Source organism: Periplaneta americana, chromosome 6, assembly GCF_040183065.1.
Source record: "Periplaneta americana isolate PAMFEO1 chromosome 6, P.americana_PAMFEO1_priV1, whole genome shotgun sequence".
In the NCBI taxonomy this organism is placed as follows: Eukaryota; Metazoa; Arthropoda; class Insecta; order Blattodea; family Blattidae; genus Periplaneta; species Periplaneta americana.
The window spans coordinates 47,752,511-47,772,391 of NC_091122.1; the positions used below are offsets into that span (position 1 = coordinate 47,752,511).

Here is a 19,881-nt window from a genome sequence, read left to right on the forward strand (position 1 = left end):
TATATGGCAGATAATATTTCATGGATAGGTTTGTTCGAAAAATCAAAGACTTCTGCTGAATATATTACACTTAATTCATTTTTCAAACGTACTTGATCAAAGTGACTGTTATAGGACTGAAATAATTTGTTTAGTGCCTCATTCGGGAAGTTTTCTCTATAAGCAGAAAATTTTTGAGAATCTAGGAGATGTGTGAACTGAAGCTTTCCATAATCAGAAAATCTGTCAGTAATTTCCATGTGCATACGATCTAGTATGCTGTAGTACAGCTGCCTGTATTTCAATTCATCATCTCCTTTTCTTCGCTTTAATGGTGGTTCCATTGTATTGGCTGAAGAATTTTCATTTTCCATATTACTCCATATGGACGGAAACCCACTACGTCTGAACTCGGATATAGTATTTTTTTTTTTAACTTTGATACCTCTTGCAAGTAGTATGCTATGTCTTGACTTTTTGTCTGAAGAATATTGTAGAGCACATCTGTATATGCGAACATTCTAGCATAGACTTCAAGAAGAAATATATTCTGAAACTGTGCGAAAAAATTCAAATATCCTTGAGCCTGCATAATTACAGCATCATCCCAGTTTTCTTCAGAGTCATTACAAATGATATTTTTAAAGAAAGCAGTCCGTTTTTCTCTGTATTCGTTTACTGTATTTACAAGCCAAGATGTAAAATTCAATCTAGTTGGTGCTACTTTTGGGAGTTTCTTGTTTATAAATTTCTTGAGTTTTCTGATCTTTTAGGAGATGATGAGAAAAATGCAGCTAAACCCGACAGTGTTTTGAAAAAAATGCGGCATTCTGGAATGGATGAAGTAGTTTGTTGCAAAACTAAATTGAGAACATGGCTGTAACAATGGACAAATAGTGCTTGAGGATACTTTTCTTGAACTTTTGTTTTTAAGCCATTAATATTTCCCGCCATAACTGAAGCACCATCGTATGTCTGTGCAATTAACTTATTGCCGACATTGTATTCTGCTGTAACACCTTCCACATGCTGAAACAAAGTAGCAGCAGTTTTGTCCGAACTGACATTTGTGAATCCTATAAACCGTTCTTGAACATTGGCAGTATTGTCGACGTATCTTAAAATAGTGGACAATTGACTCTGATTAGAGCAGTAACTTGTTTCATCAACAATGGCCGCAAAAGGTTTTATGTTCTTTATCATAACCCCACTTATAGCAAATATTAAGTCATTCTGAATTGCGGGAGAATTAGCACGAAATACTGTTGAACTCTCAAGATGATTGGCCAGTAAATGGTCAAATTCACTTAAGGAACTTAAATATTCAATATAATTTCCTATATTGTCTGATTCCACACTCTCGTTATGACCCCGAAAAGCCAATTCTTGTTTTCCTAGAACGCAGACTGCGTTAATAAGACGCAGTAAAATCTCCCGATTTTTTTTTCACAAGAGCATTGTGTTGGTTGATGTGTAGAGCTTTTTGCTTATCTAGCTGTAAATCAATTCTTGTCTTCCCAAAGTTTGCAAAGTTCATGCTACTACAAATATGAGCTTTTGATTTGTCGTATTCTAGGACTGCCGTTCGAAGGGAGTTCATATTAGAAAACCCCTCTTTTGATCACACATTAGTTTCGCGGCTAAATAACAAACATGGCCAGCAAAATAGTTTAGACAGTTTAGAAGTACCACACAACCAATTCCACTTACCATATGATGTTGAAGTGAAATGGCGTGTGTACTCACGCTGTTTTTCTTTTACGTCCATGGACAAATTTAACTCAGGAGTTGGTCTTTCCATTTTCACAATTTCAACTTTCTCGTTGTTATGTACGATGGTTAAAAGGCACTTTTAATAAACCTTCTATTACACAGTCATTTTCAACACAAACCTCTCCAGAAACTTGTTCTGCCATATTTTTCACAATATCACTAATTGGGAAATTAAAAACTTAATAATTCACAATTAATATAACTCTTAGACACTCGAACAAATCACAGATTTAAAATAATGCACTGCAAGAACACAATCACATTCAATTGCTAGCGTATTAAGCATATTGCGGCTTCGCGCCTGCGAAGAAACCGATCACGAGAGCGGCAACTCGCCTGCCTACAGTGCACGATGGAAACAGAAGGGAGTGGGGGAGACGGGCAGTTGTGCGAAGGACAGCGTGAGCGAAACGGTCACAGGCTACCTCACGTAGCAAGCGGTTTCTCCAGCGATGCCGCCTTGACAACTTGTTTCTTTTCGAGAGCAGAGAGTGCATGTAAATCTAACAATTACTTTAATTTTAATTACTATGGTAAAACTAATGATACAAATTTATTACATTATGTTATATTATAAACTTTTTCTTTTGTAATTTCCTTGGGCTACCGCCCCTGCATGTTCTACGGATGCCAAATGATAGACTACCCAGGAGATTATTAAATTACAGACCCCTTGGATACAGAGATCGTGGACGCCCGAAGAAGCGATGGAGAGACCAGCTTTTCACCTGAGACGGAACAGGCCAAATGGCCTAAACCCTGATAGCTATTGATGATGATGATTATTGTATATTATATATCACTGTGTTAATACGTACATTTGGCAAAAGATCAGTGTCTTGGAACTGAAGCTGTAGGTTACTCACTAACATAATGTGAAAGAAAATATAAAGTGTATTTCCTCTGCTGAGTAAACACACGAAATTAATATACTACAAATTGTTAAATGGTACTGCTTCAAGCAAACCAGCAAAACCACAATTTAAATTACCTATTAAAATATGAAGTTTCAAACAGAATCCTAACTAATAAAATGAGGCATTCTGTAATCCACCCTTAGTTACAGGTAAATTTCCTGAGATCTTCAAAGCAGCAAAAGCTTGCCAAGTTTTAAAAAGGGAGATAAAAAAAACGTTGAGAACTATAGTCCTACCAGTTTATCTCTACTGAGTTCTCGAAAGTCCCTGAAAAGGTTATGTACAACAGTCTAGTCTCATTCCTAGAATATAAATACTACTGTCAAATTATCAGTTTGGTTTTAGGAAAGATGAAGGAATAAATAATGTTATAATATATTTTATGCTCGACCATGCCGAAACGTAGTAATTATACACCTGCTAGCAGACCTTTAATGCTTGTCATTAAAGTACACCTACTCATTAAAGGTCAGGTCTTTCAGCCAATGACGACTCAGGTTACAACTGTTCAGCCAATGACAGGTCAGCTTTCTACCGTTATAAAACCGCAAGTATCGATTATTCTCGGGTATGCAATTGAAAGACAATTAGTGAAAAGTCACGGAGGCTGGAAATCCAATTCTGTCGCAGAAGGTTATGTTCTGTTACTATAATAATTAGCGTTATTTGTAAATAATATTCAAATAAATTCAATTTGTCATCTCGTTTTTCAATGTCTAATTTAATTTCAATGTTATCTCTGTAGGTTCTTATGGTCTAGCAAGGTCAAAGTGGACATCTGTTCCTCGGAAAAAGTCAATACTTTCGCGTCTGCGCACATCTCACAACATACGGAACATTGCTGAAGGTCAGATACAATTAAAATTAATAATATCAAGTTAGAAATATGGTCGAGCATAAAAAGTCGTATGAAACTCGCCTATAATGGTAATTAAGAAGCTCGTATGAAAATTATGAAACTCGCTTGCGCTCGTTTCATAAATATCCATACTCACTTCTTAATTACCTTCATTATAGGCTCGTTGCATAATGTACTATTATGGAATCAATCCTGAATGTTAAAGACAAACCTTTCAATTTTCTTTCTAAACCTAAGCAAATTATTTGAAACTATTAATCATGAACTTCTAATCTGGAAATTATTACATCAATTTAGCATAAGGGAAATAGCAGGGAATTGATTCTTATGATCATATCGTACCTAAACAACACGAAACAAATTGTACAAATTGGTTCAGTAAAATTGAACTCCGTTGCTACACTACATGGTGTAGGTTACCTCAAGGTTCAATTCTTGATCTGATCTTATTCCTTCTATATATAAATGATCTGCCTTTAAATATAACTGATGGAAAACTGTTTTATTTGCAGATGATACAAACGTAATACTGAGTGGCCAAAATTTGTATAAGCACTTCTTTTGACATTATTAACATGGTGAAAGAAAATAACTTTTTTATCTGCTCCCATCAGAATGTTTGCTTGTAAGCATATGTTCATATGTTGTTGTTGTTGTTTTCTAATGCCAGGCGTTTGACAATAAAGTCATTTGACCTCTTGCACTCCAATATTTTTCAAAGATATTATCATGGCCAGCCACTGAAGCACAGATTTTGAGGTGTTCCGAATCCATTTCTTGGTTTGAGTTGCACAATGGGCAGTTAGGGGACTGATATATTCCAATTCTATGCAGGTGTTTGGCCAAACAATCATGGCCTGTTGCCAATCTAAATGCAGCTACAGACGATTTTCGTGGTAAGTCGGGAATTAACTGTGGATTTTGATGCAGAGAGTTCCATTTTTTCCCTTGAGATTGTGTTATCAAATTTTGTTTGTTGAAGTCTAAGTATGTAGATTTAATAAATCTTTTCACAGAGTAATACGTAGATTTAGTAACAGGTCTGTAAGTAGCAGTGCTGCCCTTCTTTGCTAAAGCATCCACATTCTCGTTTCCTAGGATTCCATAATGGGATGGTATCCATTGGAATACAATTCTTTTATTGAGTGATATTAATTGAGAGAGCATTTTAGTTATTTCTGCTGTTTGAGATGAAGGTGTGTGTCTAGAGACTATTGATAGAATAGCTGCTTTGGAGTCTGACAATATAACTGTATTTTTAAATTTATTGATGTGGCATAGAAGATTCCCGAGACTTTCACTTATTGCAATGATTTCTCCATCAAAACTTGTTGTTCCATACCCAAGAGATCTATAAAGTGAGAAGAGACAGCACGTAACACCTGCACCGGCACCTTGTTCTCTGGAGATCAGGATCAATCAGTGTATAAATGAAGCCAGTTTTGTGGAGGGTACCTAATATTAATTGTCTCTAAAGACAATTGTTTTAGTATTTCAGTGTTTACTTCTGATTTTAGTATTTCTTCCGTTAAATTTCGATTATATTCTATGTTTAATACAGTTAAAGGGTTTGGTTTAATTTGTAGGTTTTCTTTTAAATTCGGGATATTGATTTTCTGTTTTAATTCTTGAACAGTGGATATGAAACTTTGTTGAGTTTGCATATGTTCATATATAATTTAAGAAATTCTGTTAATGCTCTGCAGAAATTATCTTCTGCAATTTTCGTTATAAAATGTAGCTTTCGACCATTTTCGAAAATTTCTGTTGCCCAATTAAAATAAAAACTTGTGACGTTCATCTGTTTTTTAATGACATTGTATGAAGAAAAGGGCACTGGGGAATTTCGATGGACTATGCCCCATTCTACACAAATAGGACGACTGCAGCTAAAACCTGTTTCAGAACACTTCCATCTCAATTTACTCATAATTTAATTAATTTTAGCTCACAATTTATCCATAGACATTACTTTAAATTACTTTTATTACCGGTACTGCAGAAAAACTAATAATATGCCTGTTTTCATTCGTTAAATCTTAATTAAATATACTTTCGTCTTTAATATTTTTGTTTTGTGTCTACTTTATGTACAAATAAATTTACTTTATGCAAATCAATACTAATATTTGTCACATTGAAAGATTCGCCCATCTTGATTAAGTTCTGCTCACCTAAAAGTACCCCAAATTAAAAATTCTGGCATTCCACTTGTATACAATGTTTCTTAAAAATCAATCCACGCATAAAAGTTGACAGCAAGAGAGACTCAATAGCACACATGCACATGTATATACATACGTACACATTCACAAAACTTACAGATCAACATTTTTAAAAGGAGATTTTTTCAAACCGCTATCTAGAGCACTTATAAGGGAAAAGAAAAATATACCATTTTTACCCTAATGACATTTCTTATGCCAATGATTTATTGTATAAATGAATACATACACATAAAATTAAATAATAATCATTTGCTAAGCAAAAACCATTGTTCTGTTATTAACATGAAATATTTATATTTCAAAATAATATTACAAAACATAACTGGACCTAATCCATTTCATGTTGACATTTTACAATATCATTCTTATCTAAAATCAAGCAACACCACACTTAAAAAATTGAAAGGCAACAAATACCGGTATGACAACATTTCATAGTAATTTAACATAAATTTTATTGTTGGCTATTAACAGCAATGAAACCCTACATACTTCATAGCATAAAAAATCTTGATATAATTATGAGATTTTTAAATAACTACAGCAAAGAAAATATTCCTTTATTTAATGGGGAAATAAAAGAAATGCATTTGTCCTCATTTTTCTTCTTTTGGAACAGTATTGTGAAACAACTAGCACTAAACAACTCAAATATCTTTTCATTAATTTTCACAATTTCCACAATTCACTGTGAAAGATTATGTTTTGAGTTTGACTACTTTCATACATTATGCCATGTATCTTACTCACACAATAATCATATTATATGTGTATATATCACAATGAACAAATTCTTACGTTCATAACCTCAATGTATGTATGCAGTTTCTTGATTAATGTTTCCCTGTGTAATTTCCTGTAGAAGTTGTGAGTTGCCATAAGCAAAATAAGCTCTCATTCCAAGTCTTGCTATTCTAGGCTGAATGTTAAATGTTATGCTTTATTTAACGACGCTTGCAACTGCCGAGGTTATATCAGCATCGATGTGCCGGAATTTTGTCCCGCAGGAGTTCTTTTACATGCCAGTAAATCTACTGACATGAACCTGTAGCATTTAAGCACACTTAAATGCCACCGACCTGGCTTGGGTTCGAGCATAGAAGGCCAGCACTATACCAACTGCGTCAACCAGGCCGACTTTCTAGGCTGAGGGGATGTCTTTTTGAATGATTGTATCTGAATACTCATTACAAAAACAGCTAGTAGTTCATTTGAATGAAAAAGTATTTTGCATTTTAGAAAATGCATTGATGACATTCAAGCTTCGCTATAACTGTTGCAATCAAAACATAGTACAATAATTTGGCACGCTGTTTTTGACTAATTGAAAGTTGACATTTGTTTAAGAACTGTCTTTCTCCGACCCTTTTCATTCACATTGATCTTTTCTGAATAACGGAGGAATCGTAGGGAGAACATCTTAGATCACCTCTCCAGAACTGTCATTGACTCATAGACGAGGAAATAAATAACAATCCATCTATGATAAGGATTACTTTTCTTGTATTTACAGTCATATTAACAATGTTCTGTTACAACTAGACGTGGAATTTTAGAGCAAATGCCTATTTTGTTCTTGAAGCATTAATACTGAAATGTTTAAATATATCTACATTTCATGAAAAGTCATGAAATTTGACAAAGTGTTTAATAGTACTGTACCATACCCAAATGTCTATTTGGATTATTAACGCCTATTTCACGGTTTTAGTGCCTAAAATGCCTATTTTCGCATTTTTTTTTAAATTGTCAACTTTTATAATTTTTAATGACAGAAATAAGACTACTCTTCAACTTTGCAATACACATTATCAGCTCTGTGTCATCTACGTAGCTGTTGTAAAGGCTGGTTCACAATAAACCGGGAACGAAAACGATAACAAGAACGGAAATGTTAAAATAAATGTATTTAAATGTGAGAATTCACAACAGTTAATTGTGAATGCTCACATTTAAATATATTTATTTTAATATTATTTCAGTTATTGTTCTCGTTTCCGTTCCCGGTTTATTATGAACCAGCCTTTACTGCCAATCAGTATTTTCAATTATAAACAATTGTTTCAAAATTTGCGACATATCAATAATGTCTGATACATTAATTATTCCACAAATCAGTGGGCTAGTGTGTTGAAAAAACATCTAGGTTTTTCAATGCTGAGATGTGTGAGTCAAGTCATGGATGAGGAAAGTACCCCCGAAAAAATTAAATGAACAATGTAAAAGTTTAGCCATGCCTTCTTAACTTCTGTTTGTATAGAGCGGTCTTCCTCTGCTTACAAAGTGATACTGATGGCCAAAAAACAAAGATGATGAATTCCTCTATCCCCTATACCAAGCAGAATTTAGGTACATTTATTAGTTACTGAGTTTTAAAACTTTCTTATTAGTAGTGTTCATCCTAGACACCATGTACATTTGCAGAAAAAAAGATACAAGCCACAAAATAAATAACTGTATGCATTTTATCACTTAGAACAGAGCTACACACAAGAAGTTTAAGTGTTCAAACACATATGGCAATGTCTTTATCAAAGATACTGAACACAAACGAAGGAAAGTTTAGTGTAGTTGATGCCTTACATACAAGAAAGATTGTTATTTTTCTTTAATACTTTGTATGTTTCCTGTGCAAACATGAAAATACTTAGACAATTCCACTCATACTAATGAAAAGAAAATATATTGGTACCGTATTTTTTATCAGCTTTCATTATATTATATTCCATAAATTAAACTCATCAATACCGATTGCAGAAGATACAGCCCTGCAGTATATATTGACTACACCCCACCTCTGGCTACTAGCAACAGGCCTCTGTAATGAACACCGATCAAAATACTCCTCATTTCTCATGAAAAACAGGAACTGAAAAGACTACAGTGAACTATAGTGGACTTTATGTTGTCAGCAAACAGCTGGATACATTAAGAAGATTGATTGATTATATTACATTTCCACAAAAGGAGTTCACTTATTCCATTCAGAGAATGTGTCATGGACTAAGTAATTATAAACATTCCAAGTTTCTCATACGAAGAATAATAATCAATATCAATTCTATCAAAATTAAGGTTATGTTTTTTCCGGATTGTACTATTTCAACAGAAACGATGAAATGTTGAAGGAAAGATTACGGTCTAAAATACTGGTATATCTCTGACTAAGATTCTGACTGATACATTTATTATCAAGCAGTACATCTCACTTGACGATATGTGTCAAAGGAGAAACAGTTGTTATGTACATCTCAAATCTGATTAGTGAACTATGTTACCGGTACTCAGGCCGTGTCTCAAAGCTCAAGTCCATACTACACACTAGTGACTAGCAACTAGGTGACTTGTAAACTACACACTACGGAGCTTTGGACATGTATGCTTGAAACATGGCCTTCTTCATAGATTATTTTTCTAAAAACCATGACATCACGGTGCAGCACTAAATTAAGAAGGCAGTGTCCTAATGCAGATTCATTATGAGTTGTGTGAAAATGATAAGGGCCTAATATATTACAATAACGTTTAAAACATTGTACAGAAGGTACTAACAATGTCAGTGTTCAAAGTTAACGTGTTATTCTACATTATATTTACATTATTTCACTTCCAAAGCATTTTCAGATTTCATAACCCCAATTGCTGATGAGGTATCCATGTTTGTTTAGTGAACAAGTCATCAATCAAGCAAGCATTTTCGTTTACTAGCTACTACGGACTTGATTGCTATGCACTACGTAGCTTTGGATCATAACTTCTGACGTCAAATCCGGCTATTTAGTCAACAATCTAGTTCACTTCAGCTGAAAATGTAGCTTTGAGACACGGCCTTAGATACTGGTACTGTACTAGTCAGCAATGTATGCAATGGAGGGGGAAAAGAACTGGCCACACTACCCTATTATCTCCTGGCTTAGTTGCCTTATTGGTGTCACGAGTTTCCAATCAGTTTTCGGACTTCTGACTAAAGAACAAGACTATTGGTAACCAGTGTTCGAATTGAAGGGAGAGAAGTCGGGAAATTTCCCTCTTCTAGATTTTTTACCGAACTTCTGAATTCCTGTGTTCATTTCTAGCCTAGAAAAGAAAATTTCCCCATTTTAATATATGTTTTAATATTACTTATTAGTATCACACTTACCGGAATAGCGATATTTTTCCTGAAATTGCATTCCCGAATTCCCGAAAACTTAACTTTTATTTTCTGTGTGGCACTCTTCTCTAGAATAAATTTGCTATAAGTTAGTGAGCTTATTTTGAATGTCGTTTGTAAATATCACCCGGATTTCAACATTTAATAAAAAGGTTATTCTGTAATATAAAAATAGCATATTAAAACATCTTACACTGTCTTTTCTTTTTTTAGAACAGTACCAGCAATATAAAGCATTTGTTCTTTTCATAAACATTTCTTGCAATTGTTGTTTCATAATACATACGATTTTTAAATGATTTATGAATTATCTAGAACAGGTACTCATTAACTCATAATGTATGCTAGAAAGAGCAATTCACCATGTCAGGTGCCACAATAATTAAAAGGAATGTTAACCACAACAATAACAATAAGAACGCGCAACTTTATAACAATAAACTTTAAAACCGAATATGATATAATTTATAAAAGTACTTTAAAAAAATAATTAAACATTACCAGGTCAACGAGAATTTTTTCCCCTTTACATTTTTATCAATTGAGGGCATTATTATTACAAAAACAGTCCTAGTCATGTTTAATTAAATTATGTTAAGGAAGTGGTCGAATTGAGCTGGTATGGCATACTGGAAGTAAAATAGGATGCCAAAAAGCATATGGCAGTAAACATTTAAAATTTACTTATTTAGTGAAGCATACTTTATAGGCCTACTTTCTCTTAGACCAGAGATGCAATTGTAGCACATGTCATAAGCCGGAACACATAACTCATCACTTTCGCGTCATTGTAGGGTACGGGGAGAAGAGATATGTATTCAGTGTGCTTGCAAAACATCACAGAAAAGTCATTGGAGACCCCAGGCTTGTGGACTGAGAAACAAACTCTTTCCCCATGCTTCTACCCCTCTCTTTCCCAGTTCTCCAACCCTGTCTTACACATTCCTGCAGTAGTGCTTGATGTCTTATATAGTACAGTATAGTATAGTTTTAGTTTGCGGGTTGGAGCAATGTCTTATTTAAGAAATCGCCAAAATAGTTGTATCACAGGACAAGTTTGTGTATACCGGCAATAATTAATTTCCAATTCAATCACTGGTTAAGGACACATTGGCTACTATTTGAAATGTTTATAGGCTCCAAAAAACAACCCATGTCTGCTGCAATGGCCACAAGGATAAACACTAGTTTTACGGAAACAGCTGACACGTGTTGTTCTTTTTATTTTATATTGTTCTCCTGAAAAATAGAAATTTTGACAAGGGCTGTTTTTGTAATAATGTCTTCAATTCGAAGTAATTAATGGCCAACTCCTCATATCAGATATAAATTATAAAACAGTAGATTTCTATCTCTTCTTTAGAAAGCTCTTCTTTCATTACAAACATGCTGAACACTTTTAACTTACAAAATACATGTAAAGAAAATAAATCGGACTTCCTCTTAGCTGGAAATATATAACATTGTTCAGGTAGACCAGTTTGGTTAATGGAACCTGCAAAATTAACTGCGATAGACAAGAATTTTGCTGATGTGGACATGCTTTCTTTTGACCTTCGTATGATCAAGTAGGCTACCTAATTCAGGAATTCATATTCGTCAGTACAACTTCATTACAAATCGTGTCTGTCCTTGACAGACAGCAAAAAACAGGGGCTTCACTAACTTACTGTGCTGCTACTTGAACTGATTAGAGGAAAATATGTCAAACATTTTCCTTGTTCAGGCTATGTAACAGAGTCATGCATGACACAAACGTACTGTACTCACAAATAATGTTGCAACCCAAAACCAATGCTAACTGCTTGTATATGTAAGGTGAACATCTGTTCTAATTTTCGGAACAGTCCCGAATTTAGACCCCTTGTCTCTGGTTTTTCTAAAGGCATTTCGAGATGCCAGTTTGTCCCGGATTTTGCCAAGATGTCATGATTTATCCAATTTTAAATTTTTCTACATTCGATATTTTTAAGAAACGTGAATTGCAAAGTTGCCAATATAGTCGGTTACTTGCCAATACTTTTGTAGGTAATATCTCATTTGCTTCAAAATTGACTTGAATATTTATGGTAGCCAATGAGAGGAACTGACAATACCAAAATCCAACGCAATGTGATTGGGCTGGGAGATATGTTATGAACCTTATGATTAGCTAAGTGACTCAAATTTTTATTCCGCATTGTACTCAAATAAATATTAGTCTGATACTACAAGACTGCAATTTCATACGACAACAAGTACTCTCTTCCTCATTAACTGCCATGCTGTTCTAAGAAGAAAACATCTGTGAGTAGAATCAACAATTATACTAACAAAGCAGAGGAGCCAACAAAAAGCAGTAAAGTACCTCACAGTCTCAAGAAAGCTGGACGGAACACAACTGGAAGGCAGAAAACACGCAACTGACTAAGCTTCAGCCCTCCTTAAAAAGGGCCATCCACTCTGAAATGAATAAACAAGTATACACATCATCATTCATCCTCAAGAGGCAAAGGAAAGCCAATCCTTGGTTCGATGCTGAGAGCTACGATCTGTCTTCTGCACAGAGCATGAAGACATTTTCAAGGCAAATCTAAATCTCTATGAAGAGAAAAGGAACGCATATAAAAACCGTCTAAAGACCAAAGAAACTAATTTCATAGAAGAACACGGAAAATCCCAAGCTCAAAAGGCACTAACAGATCCTTTTCGGGTCGATCTATTCAACACAAGAAATTGATTTTAATATGTAGACTATAATATATTATTTTTGTTTTTTTATGTTATTATATCTATGTATTGTAATGTTTTGCTTTATCGTGATTCTGTATATTTTTATTATGTACGTACAGTAGAATCCCTCTTATCCAGCACCAAAGGGAGGAGACTAGTTCCGGGTACGAGATTTTGCCGGATAATTGAATAAATACCAGTATATACAAAAAAAGTTCTTATTTCATGGTGCCAAATGTTGAAACTGCATCCATGTGAAGCTTATTTCTCTATCACTTATTCATAGCTGGATAAACATAAAAACTGTGTGAATTTTCTTTATTGAAACACATCACACAACACAAATAATACACTAATTTTAGGTTGGAATATTCACTGAAAACGATACTTCGTGCAAACTTCCTAATGTGGCAACACTGACGGCCCGAACATAACTAAATAAACATAAAAACTGTATGCATTTTTTTTATTAAAACACATCACAGAACACAAATAGCACTAATTTTAGGTTCGAATATTCACTGAAAATGAAAGTTCGTGCGAACTTCCTAGTGTTGCAAAACTGACAGCCCAGACTCTGGCAATGTGGCAGATTTAAACTTTTTTTCTGGCCTAGTCGAAAGTGCCGTTGTTTTGGTATTGCTGGATTTTTGGGTACCAGCTACAAGGGATTTTACTGTATTTATATTTCTCATGTAAATTTATATATCCCACTTCACGAAATGTCCCGATGGGACTTGAAAATCTGGTTACCTTATGTATATGAAGTAAGATTTTTCAACAAGATCTTAATACCGGTACTGAGAATATACCAGCCACTATTTCATGTGTATAATCGATCTGAGTGATCTGGTGTTTACTGTCTACGGGTGCAGTTTTGGCAGATAAAGAACTGAAGCTGTTGACTCATGTAATATATACTGCATGTAAAATATGATTAAAGACATAATTCTTTGTCCATTTTCTTCATTTTCAGAAGTCTCAGGTAGAGGAGAGTGTAGTAACATGCCAATTCAAGATTTCACTGGTCCACAGCCTTTTGTCTGTAACGACACTTACCAATGTATTAGTATGAGTTGTATAAACTGAAAATTGATATCAATAAATTAAATCAGCTCACTAGCTGAGAGAGTGACGAAGTGCTCAACACTAGAAATAATCAACCATTTTCACGTACAGGGTCATGCAGTTGGTTCTGACGAATTTCAGCATACTGTTTTAGAGTGACTGTAAGATCTAGGAATATCAAAGTAGCACAGGATAAGGTTTGAACAAAACAATTTATTTGCATGTTATTATTCAATTGATCCCCTCTGTACCTTAATGATTTTGCAAATCTTACCCAGAAATTGTACATGACACGTTGGTTCTGATCAGTCTGGCAGAACTATAAATGAAATGAGAGCAGCAGCGTTGTTTACACACAGCATGAACGGCTAGTACTCAATGAAAAGGTGACCTATGGTGTGCTGTTTCTGCTACTGTCATCACTGACCCCTATTTTTTTCAAGATGAAAGTGAGAGTTACTACAGTGATTGGTGAAGGATGTCGAAAAATTTTACAGACATTATTCAGAGATGCACTAAACAGGAATGGCATTTGGTTTCAAAAAGACGGGGCTATAGCCCATACTATCAGGTACATACTGCGGTTGGTTGTTGCGAAATCTTTTCTCTGGACGATTAATTTCTTGGTTTGGTAATATCAACTGACCAGCTCGATTGCCAGATCTTACGGCTACTAATTTACTTCTGTAGGGATATTTCAAAGAAAAGGTGTTTCAAAGAAGACTACATTGTATCCAGGATCTGAAGAACAGGATACAAACAGAGGTCCTAGGTTTATTGCAACATTTCATGAACAATTTCCAGGGTCCACACCTGTGGAGTAACGGTTAACATGTCTGGCCGCGAAACCAGGTGTCCCAGGTTCGATTCTCGGTCGGGGAAAGTTACCTGGTTGAGGTTTTTTCCGGGGTTTTCCCTCAACTCAATGTGAGCAAATGCTGGGTAACTTTCGGTGTTGGACCCCGGACTTATTTCACCAGCATTATCATCTTCAGCTCATTCAGATGCTAAATAACCTAAGATGTTGATAAAGCGTCGTAAAATAATCTACTAAAAAAACAATTCCAGGTTAAAATTGCAAACCATGAGATACTGAGGAAATTACTTGAAATGTGTCATTTTCAACAAATAATAATATACCAATAAAGTACATTATTCAAGCAATATCGTGTGTTATGTTGAAATTTCTAAATCTTACATAGTCACTTTAGGACAGCATGCTGAAATTCATCAGATCCAACAGTCGGACCATGCATATCATTTTGCTGCAAAATTAAAAGATTTTCAAGGATTTCGGCTCATATAAGTAATGGTTTTCTTAAATTTTTGCCTTTTTATATTAATTTTCCTAGCATTTCCATACTGTTCCAAAAGCAGACAATATGGACTTTGAACAAAACTCTTCAAGGATTTTAAATGCCACAGAATCAGAGTAATACGGTATTTCATATTTTTTTCACTGGTAGGATACATACGCTTGCGTTATAAATAAGAAGTTGCATACTATGCAAGCAGATAAAAGTAAAGCTCTAAGCAGTAATAAGTATGGTACTATGTAGAACAATCAATAATTTCGTGGACTGGTGGTCGTGTGAACCTGTAGTACATTGTATGCCAAAAAATGTCACTATGTTTTCTCCATCAACGACAACTAATTAGTCTCTCTCTGTGAACAGTGTAAGCTTGTATATGAAATATTTTACAGTGGCAGTGATGAGCAGTGCTGTCATGGTAATTTTCTCACGGCCATTCGCCTCACCCCTTGTTTTCTCCCTTGAAATATATTTTACTCTCCTCTCTCCATCTCTCCAACTGTCATTTAATGATTTTTTTATATTAAGGAAGAAGTAAAGAAATTGTTTTGCTTTACATTTTAATTGTACAACAAGCTTGATTTAAAGAATACACCATGTAGCCCCACCGTAGATGCACACTTGTCTCTATGAATCTTGGAGTGTGTATTTGCAGCACTTCTTGTTTTTCAACCATTATTTTATATAATTCTGGATTCCAATGCTGCAGAGGTGGACAATTTTTGTTTATGAACATCAAACAAAATACATTAGGAACAGCAAGAGATGATCTAAGATCTGTACAGATCTCCACTAGGTGATCTAAGATCTGTACGGAACTCCACGTACAAAACTTCAGCACCCGTGTGCTGTATGGCTCCGTACATACAAAATTTTCTTTTCCCCATATGATTAATTAAAAGAATTGTAGGTTCCCATATGATGAATGGCCCCGTATGGCCTCCATGACAGCACTGGTGATGAGTAAGATGTAAACCAACCTAAGGTCTCATCTTTAATACCATAAAACTTTGATTTGTTTATCAATATATTGTGATCAACTAGGATAAAAATTTTAACAAGACGAAGGCCATGATTATCAGAAGAAAAATAAAGAAGGTAAATGCGAGAATTCGAAATGAAGCAGTGGAACAAGTGGACAGCTTCAGATACTTGGGATGTACTATAAGTAGTAACATGAGCTGCTGTTAGAAGTCAAGAGGTGGATAGCAATGGTAAAGAAAGCTGTTAATAGGAAAAGGAGCACCTTCTGTGGCTCTGGAAAAATAATTAACAATAAGGAAAAGACGAGTGAAGTGCTTTGTGTGGAGCAGAAACATGGACAATACGACGAAGTCAAGAGAAACGACTAGAAGCATTTGAAATCTGGATATGGAGAAGAATGGAACATGTGAAATGGATAGACAATAAGAAATGAAGCTGTGCTGGAAAGAGTGGGTGAAGAAAGAATAATGCTAAATCTGATCAGAAAGAGAATGGCCACTGGCTAAGAAAAAACTGCCTACTGAAGGATACACAGGAAGGACTGGTGAATGGGAGAAGAATTCGAGGCACAAAAAGATATCAGATGATAGACAACATTAAGATATATGGATCGTATTCAGGGACTAAGAGGAAGGTGGAAAAGAGGGAAGATTGGAGAATGCTGGATTTGCAGTGAAAGACCTGCCCTTGGGCAGAAAACTATGAATGAATGAATGAATGAATGAATGAATGAATGAATGAATTTCATGTTTTTAACATGGGCAGCACGAGGATGGCTGACTTCTCTTAAGAAGTCCTCAGTATATAATACGTAAAAATATCGCAACTGATGCAATGGAATGAAACTCGACACACAAGTAGAAACAAAAAAATGTCTTGAATCATTTCATAAGAAAGAGAGGTGTTCCAGCAATTGCCATTGCTAGGGGGAAATTTTTTGAAAATCAATTTAATTAATCTAACACAACTATAGTCAGTTCACAGCATCTTTAGAGATACGGTAGTCAAAACAAATTCTAGCTAGCCAGAGATAACTGGCTATTTTCTTACTGCCTAAAGACGCACAATACGTAAGATGCGAAAAGTTGCATAGTAAAAATGCAACTGCTCCACCTGTTCCATTTTACGTGATAATACCAGATCCAACAAAGTAGTTCCCAAATAAAATTTTAACAAATGAAATATTACAGTAATATGGCGTTTGGGAATGAAAACATGGAACTAGTAATATTACAGTATGAAATTTCATGTTTCAAGTAGGAAATTCGTACATAAGACGTAAAATGTCGATCTAAGTATTAGGAAATATAACTGGATCCTCGATGCGAGGGATATTTAAGTTTTAAAATTAAGTTAAATAAACTAATAATATTTACTGTCTTTGCCAAAGTCTCTTTCTTGCTCTCCTATGATTATTGTGGCCGGAACCAAAGGGCAGTGTTGTCGAACTGCCTGATAATCCGCAAAAACAGTGGAATTTTGATTACTGTGTGGAAATTGCAAGTTAAAAGCCGTTTTATTTTATTGATATTAAAATTGATTAACATCTATCTACATAGGTTGGATAAAAAGTAATGGCAACACTCCTGTCACGTGACGATAATGAGTTCGAGAGCTGCCAGCTGTGTGGACATGAACAAGGACTGTTAGATGAGTTAGTGCAGCCAGCTGCGACAGTACTCCATCAATCTACTGCAGTGTGTAGAACATTCAATTTCATAGGGATAGTGCGAGCGCCCTAAGACCATCCTTACAAAACTAGAGCAACGTTCCTGGAGCAAAATAGAAATGGCACGAAGTCATAGTGCACAAGAATGTTTTCAGGGACTGCGTGAAGCATGTGGCGATGCAGCGTTGCCATATCGCACAGTTGCATGATGGGTTAAAGCGTTACACCAGTACCAAAGGGAAGGTGACGACTTTCTTGGACGAATCGTCGCTATGGACGAAACCTGGACTCACTCGTATGAACTAAACTTGAAACGCCAATCAAATGAATGGAAGCATCCCGGTTCTCCTCGTCCAAAGAAAGTGCGCCCTACACAAAGTGCTGTGAAGGAGATGTTCATTGTGGCGTATGACATTGATGGGGTAATACTGCACCACACTGTACCTCCAAGGCGACGGAAAACGCGGACTACTGGAACATCCACCGTACTCACCCGATATGATCCATGTGATTATGATCTTTTCACCAAAGTGAAAGAACCACTGCGAGGGACCCGGTACAATACCAGAGATGAACTTATCCATGCTTTAGGGCGGTCAATACGGAACATCAACAAAGATGGACGCGCTGATGGTGTACGACGCCTTCCAAACATTTGGCAAAAGGTAATAAACAAGGGGGGCGACTATATAGAAGGTACATAAATGTTGTACCTCTGTGAATAAAGCCATGTCAGAAATATCGAACTGTTGCCATTACTTTTTATCCAACCCAAGTATTGTAACTTACAATACAACTCGGTGGTAAATTCGTACCACTGCATTGCCACAGTATGGTGTTTCAATTGTGTTTACTTCCACACTAAAGGTGCTGTGAATGAACAATATGCCATCAGTGTTCACAAAAGCCACAGACCACGAAATTGCCACTTATGTAAAAGTAAGTAACAAAACAACACTTGAAAAGCACTCAAACATAGCGACATGATTTATTCACTCAGACCCAGAGTACCCTCAATGTCTCTCCTGAACCGCAGCATGATGCACTTTGTTTCGAGTACTGTGACAAAGTCTCGGCTGGGCTCGAACTCCAGCGCCTGTGGTTAGGCACAGTACCATTTCTGTTGTTGGGCCTTGGAGGGAGGTCGACGACAGGAAGTCCCAACTCTTGGAACCCAGGGCCATTGTAGTTAGTCGAGGAATTGTCAAGATTTGTGAAACTGGCAGAATGGTATTGGGTTTCATTGTACGTGGACTGCTTAGGATGGTTTGAACTGGGGGTTGGCGAAGGACTGACTAGAGGTAGTCCCACTTCTTGGAAGGAATTCATGGAAGAGAATCCGCTCTCATCTTCGGTGGAGCTGACACTGAGTTGTGGTACTGGAGGACTGCCTCTAGAAGTGTACGCAGGCTCTGGAAGAGGTGGGCTGGGGGCTTTGCACTTCCGAGGGCGACCCAGCAACGGGGTGTAGTTTGGGGAAGCTGTCCTGCAACCTCCAGCAAAAGCCGATTCGAGGCCACTGGTCAAGGAGCTATTATTGTTGTAGGCAAGGGACTGGAAAGATGAAGATTCGAGTGATTGACGCAGGAGAGAATTACAGCTTCCAGGATTGGGTTCTGCTTTCTGTATGTTGCTGCAATGAAAGGCTGGTGTGTGCGAGTTCTCTTCTTCTGGACCAGGGACAGAGGAGGAGAGGCTACTCCGATGACTGCTGTTGAAGTTGTGGTCAGGTACTGTTTCGCATTCCATTTCTGGACACAGGCGCTGTACGAGGTCGGGCTCTCTCGTGTTCAACAATGACTGCACTGTGCGAAGAAGGCGAAATGCTTCCTGTGACAATTTTTCAGGTGGAACTTCGTCAGGTTCTACTCGAGCTTGTCGTGGACGCCGCCTAGGATGGAGAAAGAAGATTAATAGCATACAATTGAGGAGGTGGGTGAAAATAAGGAAATTTTTCAAAATCATAATTTTCAGTAAATTGCATTTGAAATATTTAAATGTAGAAATTTGTGTTTGTGTTTTAAGGTTTATCCATTTTACTTATTAAATTTATACTGTATTTTTCAAAATGTTCTTTACAATATATTTACTTGTTGAAGAACTTTAATGTGTAAAATAATATAAGATACTGGTAAACATGTAAATTTGACAATGAAAATTACCCCATATCAATGAAATGAAAAACAATGTTGAAATATCCTTTTGTATTTTTAACCAACACATTAA

General features: G+C 35.9%; 1 protein-coding gene across 1 annotated transcript in view; it reads right to left on the bottom strand.

Annotated features, from left to right (window-relative positions):
* Nucleotides 1-13,508: 13,508 nt before the first annotated feature.
* Nucleotides 13,509-19,881, bottom strand: part of LOC138701305 (uncharacterized) — a 246,942-nt gene continuing 240,569 nt past the window's right edge. Inside the window, exon 6 of the mRNA XM_069828058.1 lies at nucleotides 13,509-19,546. Within this exon, the coding sequence (XP_069684159.1) occupies nucleotides 18,652-19,546 (895 nt within the window). The 3' untranslated portion in view covers nucleotides 13,509-18,651. The remainder of the gene's footprint in view (nucleotides 19,547-19,881) is intronic.